This window comes from Mustela erminea, chromosome 6 (assembly GCF_009829155.1).
Source record: "Mustela erminea isolate mMusErm1 chromosome 6, mMusErm1.Pri, whole genome shotgun sequence".
In the NCBI taxonomy this organism is placed as follows: Eukaryota; Metazoa; Chordata; class Mammalia; order Carnivora; family Mustelidae; genus Mustela; species Mustela erminea.
In genome coordinates this window covers 19,534,232-19,551,052 of record NC_045619.1, presented here as the reverse complement: position 1 = coordinate 19,551,052, position 16,821 = coordinate 19,534,232, and the positions used below count along the sequence as shown (strand labels likewise).

The following is a 16,821-nucleotide window of genomic DNA, read 5'->3' as shown; positions in this document are numbered from 1 at the left end:
CTCAAACCCAGATCTTGGACTCCGAAGTCCACACTCCTGAACATGGGCTCTTAAGGCTAACTCAGCTTCCAATCCTGGCTGTGTCACCAAGGGCAAGTTACCTAACATCTTATATTCCTGTTTCCTTTTTTTTTTTTTTTAATTTTATTTATTTATTTGAGAGAGAGAGTGAGAGAGAGCACGAGAGGGGTGAAAGTCAGAGGGAGAAGCAGAGTCCCCGTGGAATTGGGAGGCTGATACAGGACTCAGTCCCGGGACTCCAGGATCATGACCTGAGCCGAAGGCAGTCACTTAATCAACTGAGCCACCCAGGGGCCCTCCTGTTTCTTTATCACGAAGTAAAACAGTACCTATCCTACAGGGTGTCCTTGAGTTTGAAATCATGAAAATACACATGAAAAGTATTTTGTCCAGTGTCTGTCACATACTAAGCCTTCAAATGATGAGAACTGCTTCATCCTTTTGAGTCTACAGGCTTTTGACTCTCTGCTTCTGATGGGTTTGCAACAACATGTCCTAGTACTTTATGGTGGTTAATTAACCAACATCAGTACATGTGGGCTACAGCCACCTCCTGTGTGTCTTATAGCCACACAGGGAGAGAGTTAGTATCCACTTGCAACAGAACTACCCAAATAACAAGTGCTACGTGCGTAAACTCTTTTGTTTTGTTTTGTTTTGTTTTTTTATGGTGAGAAAAAATGAGCAGTCCTACCAGCTAATGTGGTGCCTATAGATCTTTTGTGGAATGTTCACTGAAGAATATTCTCGCTGTTAGAACCTATGAATAATATATCAAAGGTCCTAAGAGAAAATTTGCTGTTTTTCTCTAACGTTGTTTTAGACTTCTAATGACTGTAAAAATGGGAAGTTACCATAAAGTCAAGGAGGTCAAGGGTAAATTCTGTTGAGTCAAACTATGCAAACATCTCTGAAAAAAAAAAATGTTTAGAACCAAAGTTACTGTACATGATCTGGTAATGGCACATCTGAGATTTTCCGGTAGAGACATCAGCACAAGGATATCCCAGTGAGTATTATGCCAGTGTGCTTCTGTGAGGCTATTTCCTGTGTACCCTACTGATCACAAAATTATACTATTCTACTTTCACTCAGAGCCTCCAAAGATTCGCATCCCAAGGCACCTGAAGCAGACTTATATCCGCAGAGTTGGTGAAGCTGTCAATCTGGTTATACCTTTCCAGGTAATAACTCAGGGATATTTATTTTCTTTTTTCAGTGCTGGGGTGTTTAAGAAGTAGAAACAGTTACTCTAGCACTTAAACTCATGATGATTCAAGATTTCTTCAGGGGGAAAATAGATAAATAACGCAAGAGATATGGAGAGTGAGTAAACAATCCTGTGCTTGATGAGAAAACTATGAAACTGATAGATACTCCTTCTCCATGAGATGAATGATGCCTAGGTTGGACCGGTCTGAAGCTCAGGGACTATGATTGGGCAGAGAGGAAATACCAAGGAGATGCCCAAATAAGAAAAGCTTAAAGATTCTGGCCCTGCACATCTGTGATAAAACTAATCTTCATTTTAAGTGAAGCTCTTGGTATAACATTCAGGAAAACAACATGTACTTACTTCCCATAATCAAGCCAAAGGAAGAGGGATAACTGAATGTTGAAATCTAGAGGCCACTAACTGAAAGATGCAAACATTGTCAAATCATTGCTCCAGCAAAAGAATCTGTTGTTTACAAGATTAACCAGACCTCACCTACAATAATAATTTGGGTCTGGTACACACACACACACACACACACACACACACACACACACACTGCACCACCACCCCATTACCTGTTGGACTCTTTTTATGCCTCTAGCCAGCACTGTTCAATAGAATTTTCTACAATGATGGAAATGTTTTGTAGCATCAATGTCCAACGTGGTGGCCACCAACCAGATATGACCATTGAGCACTTGAAATGTGGTACTTGAAACTAGTGCAACTGGGAAGGTTAATTTTTCATTTTCCTTTATTTTTTTTAAAGAGTTTATTTATTTATTTGACAGACAGAGATCTCAAGTAGACAGAGAGACAGGCAGAGGGTGGGGGGAAGCAGGCTCTCTGTCGAGCAGGGAGCCCAATGTGGGACTCGATCCCAGAACCCTGAGATCATGACCTGAGCCGAAGGCAGAGGCTTAACCCAGGGCCACCAGGTGCCCCTCATTTTCCTTAATTTTAATTAGCTTTAGTTTAAATAGCCATGTGTAGCTTGTGGCTCTTATCTCAGAAAGCATGGCTCTTGAATTAGAATTTAGGTTTCTGCACACATTTGAATACACACAGAGCTCATTCAAACCCAGGATCCCATGAAAAGCAAGCTAGAGGAGAGCCATTTGGGCCTCCCTTATTGCACTTGGAGTTACAGCTTAGAAGAGGCAGTTGCCTTCTACATGCAGTTTGTGAAATCAGAAGGAAAGCCAAGGAAGATGCAAGTCCTTTATCCAAAAAGTGAGGATAATGATACTTATTATCTTGCTGTGAAGATTAAAGGAAATATTAAACATCATGTACCTAGTGTCGTGCTTGCACAAAGAATGCAGACAATAGGCAATATGGGTATCACTGTTTCTGCCACAGTTGCTAACCACCAGACTATCTCCAACTTTGCCTAGAATGGGGTAAGCAACTGTCATTTTTTGTAACGCTGAAAAAAAAAGTCTTGAGACCATCTGATTTCCCTCCCCCTGTACTTTTTCTGTCTTTTTAGGGAAAACCAAGACCAGAAGTAACTTGGAAGAAGGATGGTGCAGAAATTGATAAGAATCAAATAAACATTCGTAACTCTGAGACTGATACAATCATATTTATCAGAAAAGCAGAGAGGAGCCACTCTGGGAAATATGATCTGCAAGTCAAGGTGGACAAATACGAGGAAACTGCATCAATCGATATACAGATCGTTGGTAGGTTTGAAAGAAAGAACTAGAATGTTCTGTCGAAGCAGTATTTGGTCTTGTCATTAAGGCAAGAGTAAGAATTTTTGTTAAATTCTTTTTCTAGAATTAGAAAATATAGATAAATTGGTAATGTTAGTATTTCAAAATAATTTTTTACTGACTGAAAATACTAATCATTGGAGACTTAGGGCATACATGTTAAAGAAAATTAATGCACATACTTTTAATATGAAACATGTGTACTGCTTCATAATCCACTTCTCTCTTATTCTGTTTCTCATCTCCTTGGTGACAAAATATTTTCTATTTTGAATTCTTGCATTTTTTTATGACTATAGTAGATTCTAGACACAATTTACATGTTTCCTACTACACCTAAAATATGCTAATAATAAGGTTTTAATGGAGAATGAAAAGTTTTTATTAAGTGTAAGGAAGATATACCTAAATAGTTAAACACTAAATTGGTTGATCCTGTAAGGCTAGATACTCACTCACTTGTCCAAATAATAAATAGTGTAGTTCTTCTGTCTAGAGTTAAGGGAATAGATGGAGGATGTCTAACAGATGGACCCTTCTCACTTGCTATCATTTTTGCCATGTCAAGAAATACATTTAAGAGCAGTGCTATAGAAGACTTGTTTCCAGTCATTTTTATTATCATATTTCAGCAAATTTGATGAAACTAGGGGCTTTCTCACCAAAGGAGCAACTTCCTGTGGCAGATTGGATAAAAGTTCATGCCCTTTAAATTAAGTACTCTCTTCCTACTAGCTAAACTTTCTTGATTTTTTGTTAAGTTGAGAAGAGTGTTGAGGCTACCCTGTGCCCTTGGATCTGACTGGGCTCCATTGTAATGGGAGCCTGCGTGGGAGGGTCTGGAAGAGGGATGCCCTCTGAAACATACAAAAGAAATTTTCTTTTCTACTTTGCCATGTAGGTACTTTATCAGATAGTTATAGTGTTTGGGCCATTGATTGCACGCTCAAAGTGCTCAACAAATAATGATTATCATTCTAGTTATTTTACTAATTCCAAATTTATGTTGGCAGAGAGATAAAACAAGTTTTCCTCATGCCCATTAAAGGTATCTTTTGGGTATAACAGAGGAACCCACTCACAGGCTGTGGCCTGCCTCTGAGCCTCTCACCAAATACCAGAGATGCTTGGCCCAAATGGGCTGTTATGATTTGGAGTCCCAAGTCAGCTCACATTTCCCATTAGGCAGGGTAGCCTTGTGCTTCATTGCCAGTAGCCTGTCCTTGGAGGGATGACTAATGAAGTTTCATTTAAATTTTCTTTTCAAAATCCATTTCTTTCCATGAAGATGAAAGTCAAGAGTTTTTAGAGAAGCTTAGCTGGAGTGCATTTCATTACTCTGATGTTTAAGAATGATGAAGGGAGGGGCGCCTGGGTGTCTCAGTGGTTAAAGCCTCTGCCTTCAGCTCAGGTCATGATTCCAGGGTCCTGGGATCGAGCCCCACATCGGGCTCTCTGCTCAGCGGGAAGCCAGCTTCCTCCACTCTCTCTCTGCCTGCCTCTCTGCGTACTTGAGATCTCTGTCAGATGAATAAATAAAATCTTAAAAAAAAAATGATGAAGGAAAAGTGGGTAGAAATGCAAGGAAGGATGGATATTTCAAATATCCTTCTGTAATGAGGTACAGCGGTCCCCTCTATCGATGGAGACATGTTCCCAGATGTCTAAAACCACAGGTAGTATCAAACCCTATATATGCTATACTTTGTCTTATACACCCATACCTGTGATAAAGTTCAATTTATAAATTAGGCACAGTAAGAGATTAACAACAATAACTAGCAATAAAACAGGTCAAATATAACCATATACTGTAATAAAAGTTAATGTGGTCTCTCTCACAAAATATCTCATTGTACTATACTTACCCTTTTTCTGATGATGATGTGAGATGATAAAATGCCTACATGATGACATGAAGTGAGGTGAATGACGATGACGCAGGCATTGGGACATAGTGTTAGGCTACCATTGACCTTCTGAGGCTATGTCAGAAGGAGGAGCATCTGCTTCTGGACCTCAGTTATCAGCAGAAAGCAAAAGTGCTATTAAGGAGGGACCCACTGCAGAAGTTGAGAAGGAAAGTGATCTTACAGTGATGCCATGAATTCATCTTGTAGACCGTCCAGGTCCACCTCAAATGGTGAAGATTGAGGATGTCTGGGGAGAGAATGTTGCTCTATCATGGACACCACCAAAGGATGATGGAAATGCAGCCATCACAGGGTACACAATCCAGAAGGCTGACAAGAAGAGCATGGTAAGGTCTGGCTTTCTCTGGTTCAGCAGCAACAGAATCACATTTTATCAGAGGTGAAGGTGGGGCATGAGGTCCTCTGTGGTGAGGAATGTGTGGGGGGCATGGGTAAACAATGTGGCCTCATGGAAAGGATAAAGCCTTAGGAGTCACAGAGAGTTGGATTTGAATCCCAGTATTGCCACTTAAGAGCACATGTACATGGACAGTCACTTAACTTCTTTGATCTCCATTTTCCTCATCTATAAAATAGCGACATGAATACTTAACTTTGCTTGGTTATTGTGGGGCTAAAACAATATAAAGCAGCTGGCACAATGCTCAATGGAACTTAATTCATTTGTTCACCAAATATTTACTCACTCTGGATTCTAACTCAAATTTAATCGATGCAACACTTTCTCCTTATAAGATAAATGTTGCGTAACATGGACAGAAAGACATCAGTTAGAAAAGAGGGATTCTAAAGGGAACAGTGTGTGTAAAGGTCCTGAAGAAGGGAGGAGCTTAGTGTATTCCAGAAGCAACCCAGTCAGAGTATGAGTTAGTATTAGCTATATTTTATCGCTGAGGAAGCTGAGGCTCAGAAAGGTTAAATGACTTGCTCGAGATCACCAGATTTTAAAAAATGTTAAAGTCTAGATGTTCCTGCATCAGAATCCATCCACTACACCATACTACTGCCCTACTTGTAAGTGAATGAATGAATAAATGACTGTTGGACACACAATGGCATAGAGCCATTTTTCATTCTCACAGGAAGAGTAAAATATCATACTTAATGATATTGATAGGAAGTCATTTGGTATCTACACTAGTAGATCTCAGTAAGAACTTCAGTTATGAAGTCACATCAGATTGTAATTTTATGACCTAAGTTATGAAAGGGAGAAGGTTTTGTTTGGCCCTTGTTTGGACCTTGCCTCTTGTTTGGACCTTGGCCCAGATACAGGCAGTGAATCCAGGGGTAGAGGGTCCTTCAAGCACCACCCTCCCCCCACTTGTCTACCCCCAACATTTTTGCTCAATGTTTGTCTTCTTAGATATTCAGTCAACTCCAGATGAACCAGGACTTTCCCAATGCTTCATGTACCTGAGTTGTACCCGGCAACAGGGGCTGATCCCTAACCCCTGCACTCCTGTGTGCCTGTTGCATTTCAGCAGGGACAGACCTAGAGGCCAAACAATGCTCCCTCTGCCCAGTGTAAGTCCCAGGAGATCACCACACCATTGCCTCACTGTGGCTACAGGTGCTATTCTTCACTTAAATTCCTATTGTCATTCATCACTTCATAAACACTGTTTTCATTGTGTGTGCCAACACATTAATTTACTCATTTATTTACTATGTGTTGAGCACTGTTCTAGCACTGGATTGGGAAAAAAAGAAAAGAAAAGATCACTCACAATCTAGGCAAGAAGAAAGACATCACAGTACCACATGATCGAATAATACACCAAATGTTGGAATAAATGTTGGAATAAAGTGCTTTGGGAATAAAGGAGGGCATAACTAAATTTCTCTGGTGTCTTAAAAATATCCAAAAATACAGAAATAATGATGGCCCCTAAAAATTCTGAGAAAAATCCTTCTCCTTTATGAACTTTCTGTCATAAAATATATTTTCTCAATTAGTGATACTAAACATACATGCGGCAAGGTGGTTCTTTACTGGTTGCAAGATAAACTTTGAGTTCACTATGTTTCTCAGGATGATGAGAAAATAATTGAAAAGAAAATTACTTGTTTGGGTTCTCATTCATTTGTTCAAGTATCCAATAAACAATTATTGGAGGTAGAGACTAAACAAGTAAAATAGTAAATATATAATGTAATTTAAAGTAGCAGTTTCTATTAAAAAAAGAAAAAAGCCTCGCCAGGTTAAGGTGATAGCCTAAAGTGGTTGGAGGGGAAACAATTAAGAAGGAGGTAATATCTAAGCAAAGACCTGGAAGGCAAATTTATTGGGTGATATTAATTTTTCTCTAGTGATTTAATGTCATCTCTTCCTCAGAATAGGTAAGTTTAAATTAAAATTCAATAATTAGGGGCACCTGGGTGGCTTAGTTGGCTAAGCGACTACCTTCGGCTCAGGTCGTGGTCCTGGAGTCCTGGGACGGAGTCCTGCATCAGGCTCCCTGCTTAGCAGGGAGTCTGCTTCTCCCTCTGCCCTTCCCCCTCTCATGCTCCCTCTCTCTCAAATTAAAAAAAAAAAAAAAAAAAAAAAAAATTACAATATTATATAATTAGACTTCATTATGCAAGAGGTAGGTGACAGACACTATATACTTATGAAGGAAATATAAAGGTAGGAGTTGACATCTATGATATATGCATCTAATATGCAACTGAAGATTAAATATAAGTATAAGTCTGTTGTAAAGTATAAACAAATTAAATGTATGTCATTATTACTCTCAATATAAAAATCAGTGCTATTTTTCTTTTAGTTAATGAAACATCCCTGTTATTTATTCTGATCAACAGTAGGAATAGTTGTGTATTTTTAGATGATTTTTCTCAAACAAACTTTTTTCCCCCATAGGAATGGTTCACTGTCATTGAGCATTATCACCGAACCAATGCCACCATTACTGAACTGGTCATAGGAAATGAGTATTATTTCCGGGTCTTTGCTGAAAATATGTGTGGCCTCAGTGAGGATGCAACAATGACTAAAGAGAGCGCTGTGATTGCCAAGGATGGTGAGTTAACAGTAGACTGGTTTAAAGGGGGTTCTCAATTTCAGTTTGTGAGAGTGAGAAGTGTTTTCCTTTTTTTTTTTTTTTTTTTAAAGAGAGTCTTCACTACATAGGCATGGTTGATTAAATCACTGGTCTTTGTGATTAAACACAAGCTCCAGCCCCTTTCCTGCCCCTGGAATTCTGGGGTTGGGGCTGAGCGTTTGAACCCACTAATCACAGGGCTGGGTTTCTCTGGCAACTAATCCCCATCCTTGGGTCCAAAGGTCACCTCATTAACGTAAAAAAGACCCCTTTACAACTCCCCTCACTTAGGAAATTCTAAGGATTTTAGGAGCTCTGTGCCAAAAATGTGGCCAGAAGACCAAATATCTACTTCTTATTATAAATCACCATATCACAACTAGACATCTGGAAACCTCAGTTTTCCATGACTAGATGGAAAGGCCTGGAAGAAGAGATGTGAGGAATGGGAATTCCGAAACTGATAAACACACATTTTTAAATTGCGGTAAAAATATTCAAGCAAAATGTTCATTTTATCAGTAAAATATTTAAATTTTTAATATTGCATTTTTTTAAAAAAAAACGCAAGCTTAATTCATTCCAATTTCTGGGCTGTGGGCCTAGAAATGGCTCAAGTTATAGACATAGGAATTTGATTTCAAATTAGCCACTCTCCTTAAAACCCTTGCTCATTGTGTTCACATTAAAGCACACTGTTGATCAAAATACTGACACCAAATTCTTCTCAATATTTCTTTAAGTCTCAGAGGACCACACTGGCTTTCTGTCCCAGGTGGGATTGACTATCTCTTTGTACCCTTCAGAATGAATGTAGTATGATATTCACCCACGTTTTTACATGTTTTTTTTTTTTTTAAGCTCAGGGGAATTTTAATCATGAGTAAAGTATGCCAAGAATAATATATTCTCAGGCCAATTTGTATATTTCTCATTGTTTCTAAGGTAAAATCTACAAAAATCCAGTGTATGAAGATTTCGATTTCACAGAGGCACCCATGTTTACTCAGCCTTTGGTTAACACCTATGCTGTGGCTGGTTACAATGCTACCCTGAACTGCAGTGTGAGAGGAAATCCTAAGGTACCTTCTGTTTGGGGTGTTTTTTTGTTTTTTTGTTTTTTGGGGTTTTTTTTGCACATTAGTGAAATTTAAGAATTAGTCTCAAATTCCCTTTTTTTATATTAGACACGATATTATTGTGGGTAATAATATAAACTGACTTTCCAAGTGTTACTGTGTCTTTCTCTGGGATAGGAAGAAGGTACAGCATTATGGTGTTGGTGGCTAATTAAATCCACCATTTAAATATAGTAATAAAACCTGTTTATATCTCTTTACTAACTAAAGGATACCTACTAAGAAAAAACAAAACCACTAATTCTTAAAAGAGCTGAAAGTTAAGGAAATGAAAGTAGTATCATTTTACCTGAAAAATTAGGTGGTAATGTAAATTCATCAAATTCTCTGAAACAGATTAAAGCAAATAATGATGATATTATAATGCAAGACAGAATTTAAAATGTGCTGGGATAAGGATACAGAGTACTCAGAAAGAAGAAATCACATGTGATTGAAGAGATTCAGAAAGGTTTTAAGGTTTCTTATTGGTATTTGAAAAAAAAAAAAATGAAATAATGAATGCTGCTCATAGAGATATCTATTCCTAGGTGGCACTGTGGGAAAAGTGCCCTAGAATTTGTAAAAATTGCAAAGTGGCATTTTTCCTGCATTATACCATGAGCAGGAACAGAGAAGTCAAGGAAGAAGGTAGACTGAGGATGAGAGGAAGATCCTGAATTCATGCTTAGTTGGAAGTAACATGGATATATCCAAATGGGAACGACCAGGAGGGAGAGGGGCAGTTCACCAGAGCTTAGGAGAAAGGCCAGGACTGTGACTCTTGATTTGGAAGCCTCCCACCTCTTGGAGCTGAAGCTCTAGAAAGGATATCACTGAGGAAAAGACAGTAGTGAGTGAAATGGCAAAGTCCAAGGTATAATCCTCAGTGAACGATCCCATTTGAAAGGAGGAAGGTGATAGTATGAAGGAGACAGAGAAGGAAGTCTCTAGGGTCTGAACAGGGCAAAAGCGTAAAAAAGGTGGAAGAGAGAACATGGAGAGTACACATTTACCAAAGGAAGGAGAAGACAATATGGGAAGGGAGAAGGAGGGTCAAGGGTATCAAATATAATTCAGAGGCCCAGGAGAATAGAGTCGTCTTCCTGGGTGACTGACTGGTCCTTACTGATCTTGCATTATCTGAAGTGGACCCATTCTACTGGATGATCAGTAGAGGTGTTTGAGGAGAGATAAAATGGTGGGGAGGCATAAGCAGCACATAAAGAATTAGAAAAGAATGTCAGGAAAAGGAAGTGAAAATCAGATGGTTAGGATACCCTATGGGGATTCTCTGAAAAGTGCCCAGCAGTATACATTCTTCAGGACGAGCTGACTTCAGGGATCTGTGGCTCAAATTGAAATGCTTCTGAAGAAGCATTTGGGAAGAGAGCCCCAGAGCGGTCCTCTGAACAAGTCTGGCTTGCTTCTTCAGAACTGCTCATTTATCTTCTTGCCAAGCACTAAGTAGAATTTCATTTGAGAGAAACAATGCTCAAGCAGATGTGGATTCTTCTTAGATGTACTTTCTTTCTAAGCTACTCTTTAAAATCTGGTCCCCTGTTTTAATGGTCTCTTATTACAGTAGGTACTGATATGTTCTGACCTATTTACTTACTTCAATCTTCAGCCCAAAATAACCTGGATGAAAAACAAAGTTGCTATTGTGGATGACCCAAGGTACAGGATGTTCAGCAACCAAGGGGTCTGTACTCTGGAGATTCGCAAGCCCAGCCCCTATGATGGAGGCACTTACTGCTGCAAAGCAGTCAATGACCTTGGGACTGTGGAGATCGAATGCAAATTGGAGGTGAAAGGTATGACTTTGAAGATCTCATGTATAGACTAAAATGAAAGAAAATGATTTGATTATTGCCCTTACTGCAAAATCCAAATTGTTTGCTAAAATGTCTAGGGGTGGCAGGGGACAAGGAAAGAGAATTCTGGGAGAGAAGACATTATTCCATACTGTACTCACTCTGATTTATTTGAGTAGACTTATTTTCATCTCTTGTAGTTCTTATTAACTAAAGGAATATTAATTTCAGTGGAATGGTAGTGTGTGTATGGTAGAGTGGGAATGAACAAAGTTAGTGAGATATGACTTTGGTGATATAACCTATATTAGAAAAAAAGTCTAGTATAAAAACCCATCTAATGAAACTGCAATTAAAGACTTTGTACTATTTTTAATTAGTTTACTATTTTGTGAAACCTTTAATATATATATGGGTAAGTTTGCTAATTTAGTGTTTACTATTGTACCTATAGAATATAGCATATCCATATTATAATCAGTTGCCTTTAAAAATCACATTAGAGAATTTCCATTTATAGGTATGCATTACATTTATACTAGTTTTTAGAAGTTTTGCAACTAATGTAAACCAAGAAAACATGTAAGGATTTATTGGTAGAAAAGTCTCAGAATAACCTGTCATCTTAATGAGTTTTTGTAGTAATTGAGTTTAATTTTTATACTGAAGTTTTTTCTTGACAATCAAAACCTATTTTGGGATACCATGAGAACTCCTACAGATGTCAGAGTCCCTGTTATGAGATAATGGGTGACATGATCCAAATGTCTTTTTTCTTTTTCTTGTTATATTTTATTGTTTTATTTTATTGTTTATATTTTATTGTTTTATGATAACCAAAAACTTTATTTTTTATACCTCTCTGTAATGAAATTATGATCCAAAAATCAGAAAGATAACTTTGTAAATATCTATTTAGAAAAAATAGTAAATACTTAAGATAATAATGTAAGAAAGAGGTTTTAGTCCTTAGTCTAGTACAAGTATAATAAAGATATTTGTTGAAAAAAAATTTTTATAACTTAAAAAACTGTTTTCTTTCTGCTATGATTTCTGTCCATCCTCAAGTAATACAGTATGGTAGATTCATGACTGAACAAGAGGAAATTTTTAAATTTTTTCTCTCAAATATAAAACAATAATATTCTTAGAAAATGTCAAATGTGACTATTGAGATAGTGTTTACAAGTTTAAATATTATTTTAGCTGTTTATAGCTCTAAATGCAGTTAACAGTTGCAGATATATCTGGTTTCTCAACTCCTAGCCTTATTATTTTCAAGGTATTGTTGGTACTTACGTCTCAATATTCAATAAAGAACAACAACAACAAAAGCCCAGTACCAGGTCTGCATGCTTTGAAAATAAACACATGTTGCTATTGATATAAAATGATTATTTCACAAATGGTTTACCATTTGGAGTCCTCCATAGTAACAAATAATATTGTACATATGGATGATATATCCTTTATAATAATTGTATAGTAAGTTGTATAGGGATTGCATTTAATAATACAAGTAATGTTCCTTGTATGAAAGTTCATGATAAAGTATCAACTGTGCTGTGTTGGTCAACACTTTTGGTCCTACGAGTAAAGCCAAGATTGTTGATCATCAGATTGTTATCTGATAATAGGTGATTTGAATCAAGTTAAGCTGAGAAAAAAAAAAGGTAAGAATATCAACTGAGAATAAATAAATACTGGTACAAATATTCTAATTCTACAGTGATATATCAAGGAGTAAATACCCCTGGACAACCAGTCTTCCTGGAGGGGCAGCAACAGGTTTTAAAAGTTCATATCCCACTGGATATTTCTACTTTCTGTTCCATTCCTCTTACATGAAATCGCACTTTGCATGTAAAGCTTGACTTTCTCATTTGCTTTTCATTGTATTTCTTAGCAGCTCATGGCATACGGTGTTTATGCCATGAACAGGAAGGCCAAATTATTCAAGGATATTGATTAATGTAGGCACTGTATTTTGTCAGGAAACTAAGTACCATACCACACATCTCCATAAATAAAGCCAGAAAGCTATATTTGAAGATGACCTCATGGTAGACATCAGATGATTAAAACTTGGGACTCAGTGACAGTTCTTTAATATTTTCATTTTTTGAATGTAGAGAAATACGACCTTCCTTTAAGATAGTTTCCTTGGATTCATGTTAAGTTCAGAAGACTAACGTTTTTAAATTGTTAAGTGGTAGAAAAGAGTTCTGGACTTTTTTTTTGGAGAGAGGACACAATTAAGAAATTTGGAAATCTTTGGATCCAGTATTTAGAAACTTTTGTAGTTAAGATTTCTGATGAAAAACTTACCAGTAGCTTACCAGTACCAATTTACCCATTTACCCATCTATCTTTTGGGCACTTTGGATATTTTCATAGGATCAGAATTATTTCATATATTTATGAACTTGAAAGAAAATTCCAGGCCCTATTACTAAGTGTATTAAGCAGTAAATGAGTCCTATCCTGTATGTATAATACACTCCCATTTCGAAGAACGAGTTAAGTTTTTTGGGCCTGGGTAAGCAACCTGATGTAAACTCTAATGATGTAAATCATTAGATGCCCGAGTTTACAATTCCTAGAGATAATGTCAGCTTACAAAAGATGACAGAATTAGGGCTCTTTCTTTAAGGTTTGGTAGATTAAACATAGAGTCACTTTTTAGTCTAAGTTTGTTTAAGCCTTGTGTTTATTTAGATCATATATAACCAGTTCAGAATACAATATTACAGATACGCTAGTCTAATATACCTACTTGATAATTTTGCCTTGTAGAATTTCAACATATATATATGTGCACTAATGCTTTGTCTACTGTCTCTGTTTTTCTTTTGTTGAAAAACACAATATATATATGTTGTAGGTTTTTTTTTTTTAAGCTAATGGTTTGGAAGCTCTTAGCATAAATATTCACTGTACAATCAGATTGGCTTTGTCACCTGTTCAGGCAAAGTGGTTGTGCATATTAATAAGTGTTTTACATATTAATGATCCTTTTGAAGTGACTGGATCCCTGCCCTTCATTCCACGCGCTTCTATTTTCCTCCATCTTTCACATGACTAAGGATTAATGAAATCACCTCATCATAATTGTGACTATAATTTCATCCAACAAGCACTCAACTTTTTTTTTAGAACTTTATTAATGCTTACAACTCTCTCTCTCTCTTTCTCTCTCTTTCCCTTAGTCGTAGCACAGTAAGGATTTTTGAATGTATATTACCATCTAAGGTAAGCTTTCATATGGTTTTGGCATATGAAGCTTATGACTATCATAAGCCATACAAAGCCTGTGGAGTATGGCATGATTTTCATTATGTAATCCAATGAAAATAGACTTTTTAAAATCTCTAACTTTGTAGTTTTAATTTGTATTTAAGTATCTTGAAATTAACAGCTAGTACTTATTCATCACAACAATCTCCTGTTGACATGGAGCAAGTTGCCGAATGCAGTAGAGCATGAATTAAAGCATTTAATGTAGATGAAAATGATACCCAAGCATTCTGAACGCTTTGCATCAAGGAATGGACATGTACATAAGTGGCATCATTTCTATAAATATGTGATTTGAATTTTTTTTTTTAAAAGGAGAATGACTTTCCCAAATTTGCATTAAATAAGTTTTAAGAATGTTCAAATGGCATGCTGTTTTTGCCTGGACGTGAATTTATTAGTAAGTAGTAAAGCACTTCCGTAAAGGACCAAGAATTTTTATGGTTTCATGGGTTCTCTTGTGAGGGATAATTTTTTTTTTCATGTAATTGAGAAACCTGGAAGGTAAGTTTGAAATATTAGTAGGTGTTTCACCTTCAGAAGGTATTGGATGGATTTTACTCTTTTTAACAAAATCTTCCCAGTTTTTGCACGTTTGACAGGATATAAATAGCCAAAGTTAGAGGAGTGGTCCCTTTTTTCTTCTCCAATGTGCTTGACTAGGAATTATTTGTACTTAACTAAAAAAAATATTAACAAGGGCACCTGGATGGCTCAGTCAGTTAGGTATCTGACTCTTGATTTCTGCTCAGGTCGTGATCTCAGGGTCATGAGATACATCCCCACATCCAACTCTGCGCTCAGCACAGAGTCTGCTTGAGATTCTCTCCTTCTCCCTCTGCCCCCTTCCCCTACCCATGCTCTAAAATAAATAAAATCTTTAAAAAAGAAAAAAAAAGAACATTAACAACAAACAGGAAACAGATCTTTCCACTGATTCATAACGTGGCTTGCATTTATCTGCCATTCAGTCAGAAGGCTTAAATCATCTGTAGAAGAATCCTAAAACCTCTCCAAGAGTAATAGATACTTTCCAACCAGTCAGGAATTCCAACTAAGATTGAATAATAGCAGGGAACAAAAAACTGCTGTGGGTCTGCTAGGAACTTGCTTTCCCTTCTAGTTGCCAAGTGCTTTAAATTTTAAATGTACTAAACCCAGAAGACTTCCAAGTAGGGGCTGAATGAATCTTTGTAACTAACTGGAACATAATTAGTCACATTTCTAGGCAGCTAGTCAGGAAGTAGTAGTTAAGTAATCTTTCATGTAGACGGTTTTGACTTTGCCTTTTCCTCTCTGTCCTCTCTAGGTGGCCTTTCCTTCTGCAGGCTCCTCTTGCAAGGTGTGCCTCCTAACATAATTGATTCATATTTGCGAGACTTGCAATCAAGCAATCCCGAGGAATACTAAGGGCATGGGCCCTGCCTCCCTACACGCCACTGCTTTGAAATCTGGTTGCAATGAGAAAGCATTTTCTGTTTTTCTACCAGGCACTCAAGTGTGGTCATTTTCTTTCCTCCTGATATTGAAGAAAAAAATGTTTGCACGGATTGCTTAATTAAAAATTGCATACAAAATTTCATTTGAAGTCAGATTTTTGGTCATTATTGCCTGTGCTTGGTTACTGTACTTTACCAAAAAAAGCAAGCTATACAATTAGCAAAAGCAGTCATTTTAGTTTAAAATTGTAGGCTGTAAATGCTTTATTTTTTACAGAATAAAAACACATTGTATGTGGTGCCTGGGTGGCTCAGTTGGTTAAGCGACTGCCTTCAACTCAGGTCACGATCCTGGAGTCTTGGGATGGAGCCCCATGTTGGGCTCCCTGCTCAGTGGGGGGTCTCCTTCTCCCTCTGACCCTCTCTGCTTTCATGCTCCCTCTCTCTTATTCTCTCTCTCTCTCTCTGGCTCTCGCTCTCACTCTCAAATAAATAAATAAATAATATTTTTTTAAAAGCTCACAGACATATATCGTACAATACAGCACAGTCAGATTCTGAAAACCCACTCTTTTCTTGATCGAGGAGATTTTTCTAAGCAAAACAAGGCTGTTTATTTCACACAATCCTGCTTAACACCAGTGGATCTGTACCCTCTTTCCCATTTGAATTCACTGCAAGACTTCATAAAGTCTTTCAGGTGAGTTTTCTCAATGGAAGGGAAAATGTATTCAATAAATGGTACAATAAATTTGAAGTGTTTATGACGAGGTGACAGAGTGCTCATTTATGTGTCTGGGGTTGTGTGCTCAGACAGAACTCAGGACAAAAGAGTGGAAGCTGGGGTGCTATCCAACTTGGGCCTGACCTTCATTGGTTTCTGGTGGGGCCTCCTGGCTGAGTGCATCAGGGCTCCTGCCAAACAGCTAGTTATGGTGACAGAGAGCTACTGCAGACTACAGAGAAATTACAGATTTAGAGTTTGCTAATGGCATCCTTTCCAACTGATGGAGACCGTCAAAATATGGAAGTTGAGAAACAGCTATAGGAGCTCATCATCTTCTTGGTGCCTTCCTGTCACTCTTTCTGACTTTGTAGAAAGTTTCCGTTCAGGGAATGGAATGCAATGTGAGTAGGTCACTTCACGGCTGTTGTTTATTCCCTCACCTCCCCCCATTTCTTCCTTTTGGTCTTTTGTGCTAGGA

The 16,821-nt window shown here is 37.5% G+C and overlaps 1 protein-coding gene across 9 annotated transcripts in view; it reads left to right on the top strand.

The window, feature by feature from the left end:
- The window catches only part of MYBPC1 (myosin binding protein C1), an 87,861-nt gene extending 72,102 nt beyond the window's left edge, over positions 1 to 15,759 (top strand). For 4 of the 9 annotated variants that reach the window (XM_032346604.1, XM_032346608.1, XM_032346607.1 and 1 more), the window contains 7 exons: positions 1,117 to 1,205; positions 2,733 to 2,928; positions 5,082 to 5,221; positions 7,765 to 7,924; positions 8,891 to 9,027; positions 10,694 to 10,880; positions 15,487 to 15,759. In XM_032346604.1, the coding sequence (XP_032202495.1) occupies positions 1,117 to 1,205; positions 2,733 to 2,928; positions 5,082 to 5,221; positions 7,765 to 7,924; positions 8,891 to 9,027; positions 10,694 to 10,880; positions 15,487 to 15,587 (1,010 nt within the window). In that variant the 3' untranslated portion in view covers positions 15,588 to 15,759. Of the gene's footprint in view, positions 1 to 1,116; positions 1,206 to 2,732; positions 2,929 to 5,081; positions 5,222 to 7,764; positions 7,925 to 8,890; positions 9,028 to 10,693; positions 10,881 to 12,609; positions 12,678 to 14,089; positions 14,133 to 15,486 lie in introns of all 9 variants that reach the window. The other 5 variants (XM_032346605.1, XM_032346609.1, XM_032346612.1 and 2 more) reach the window with 3 other exon arrangements.
- The last annotated feature ends 1,062 nt before the right edge of the window (positions 15,760 to 16,821 follow it).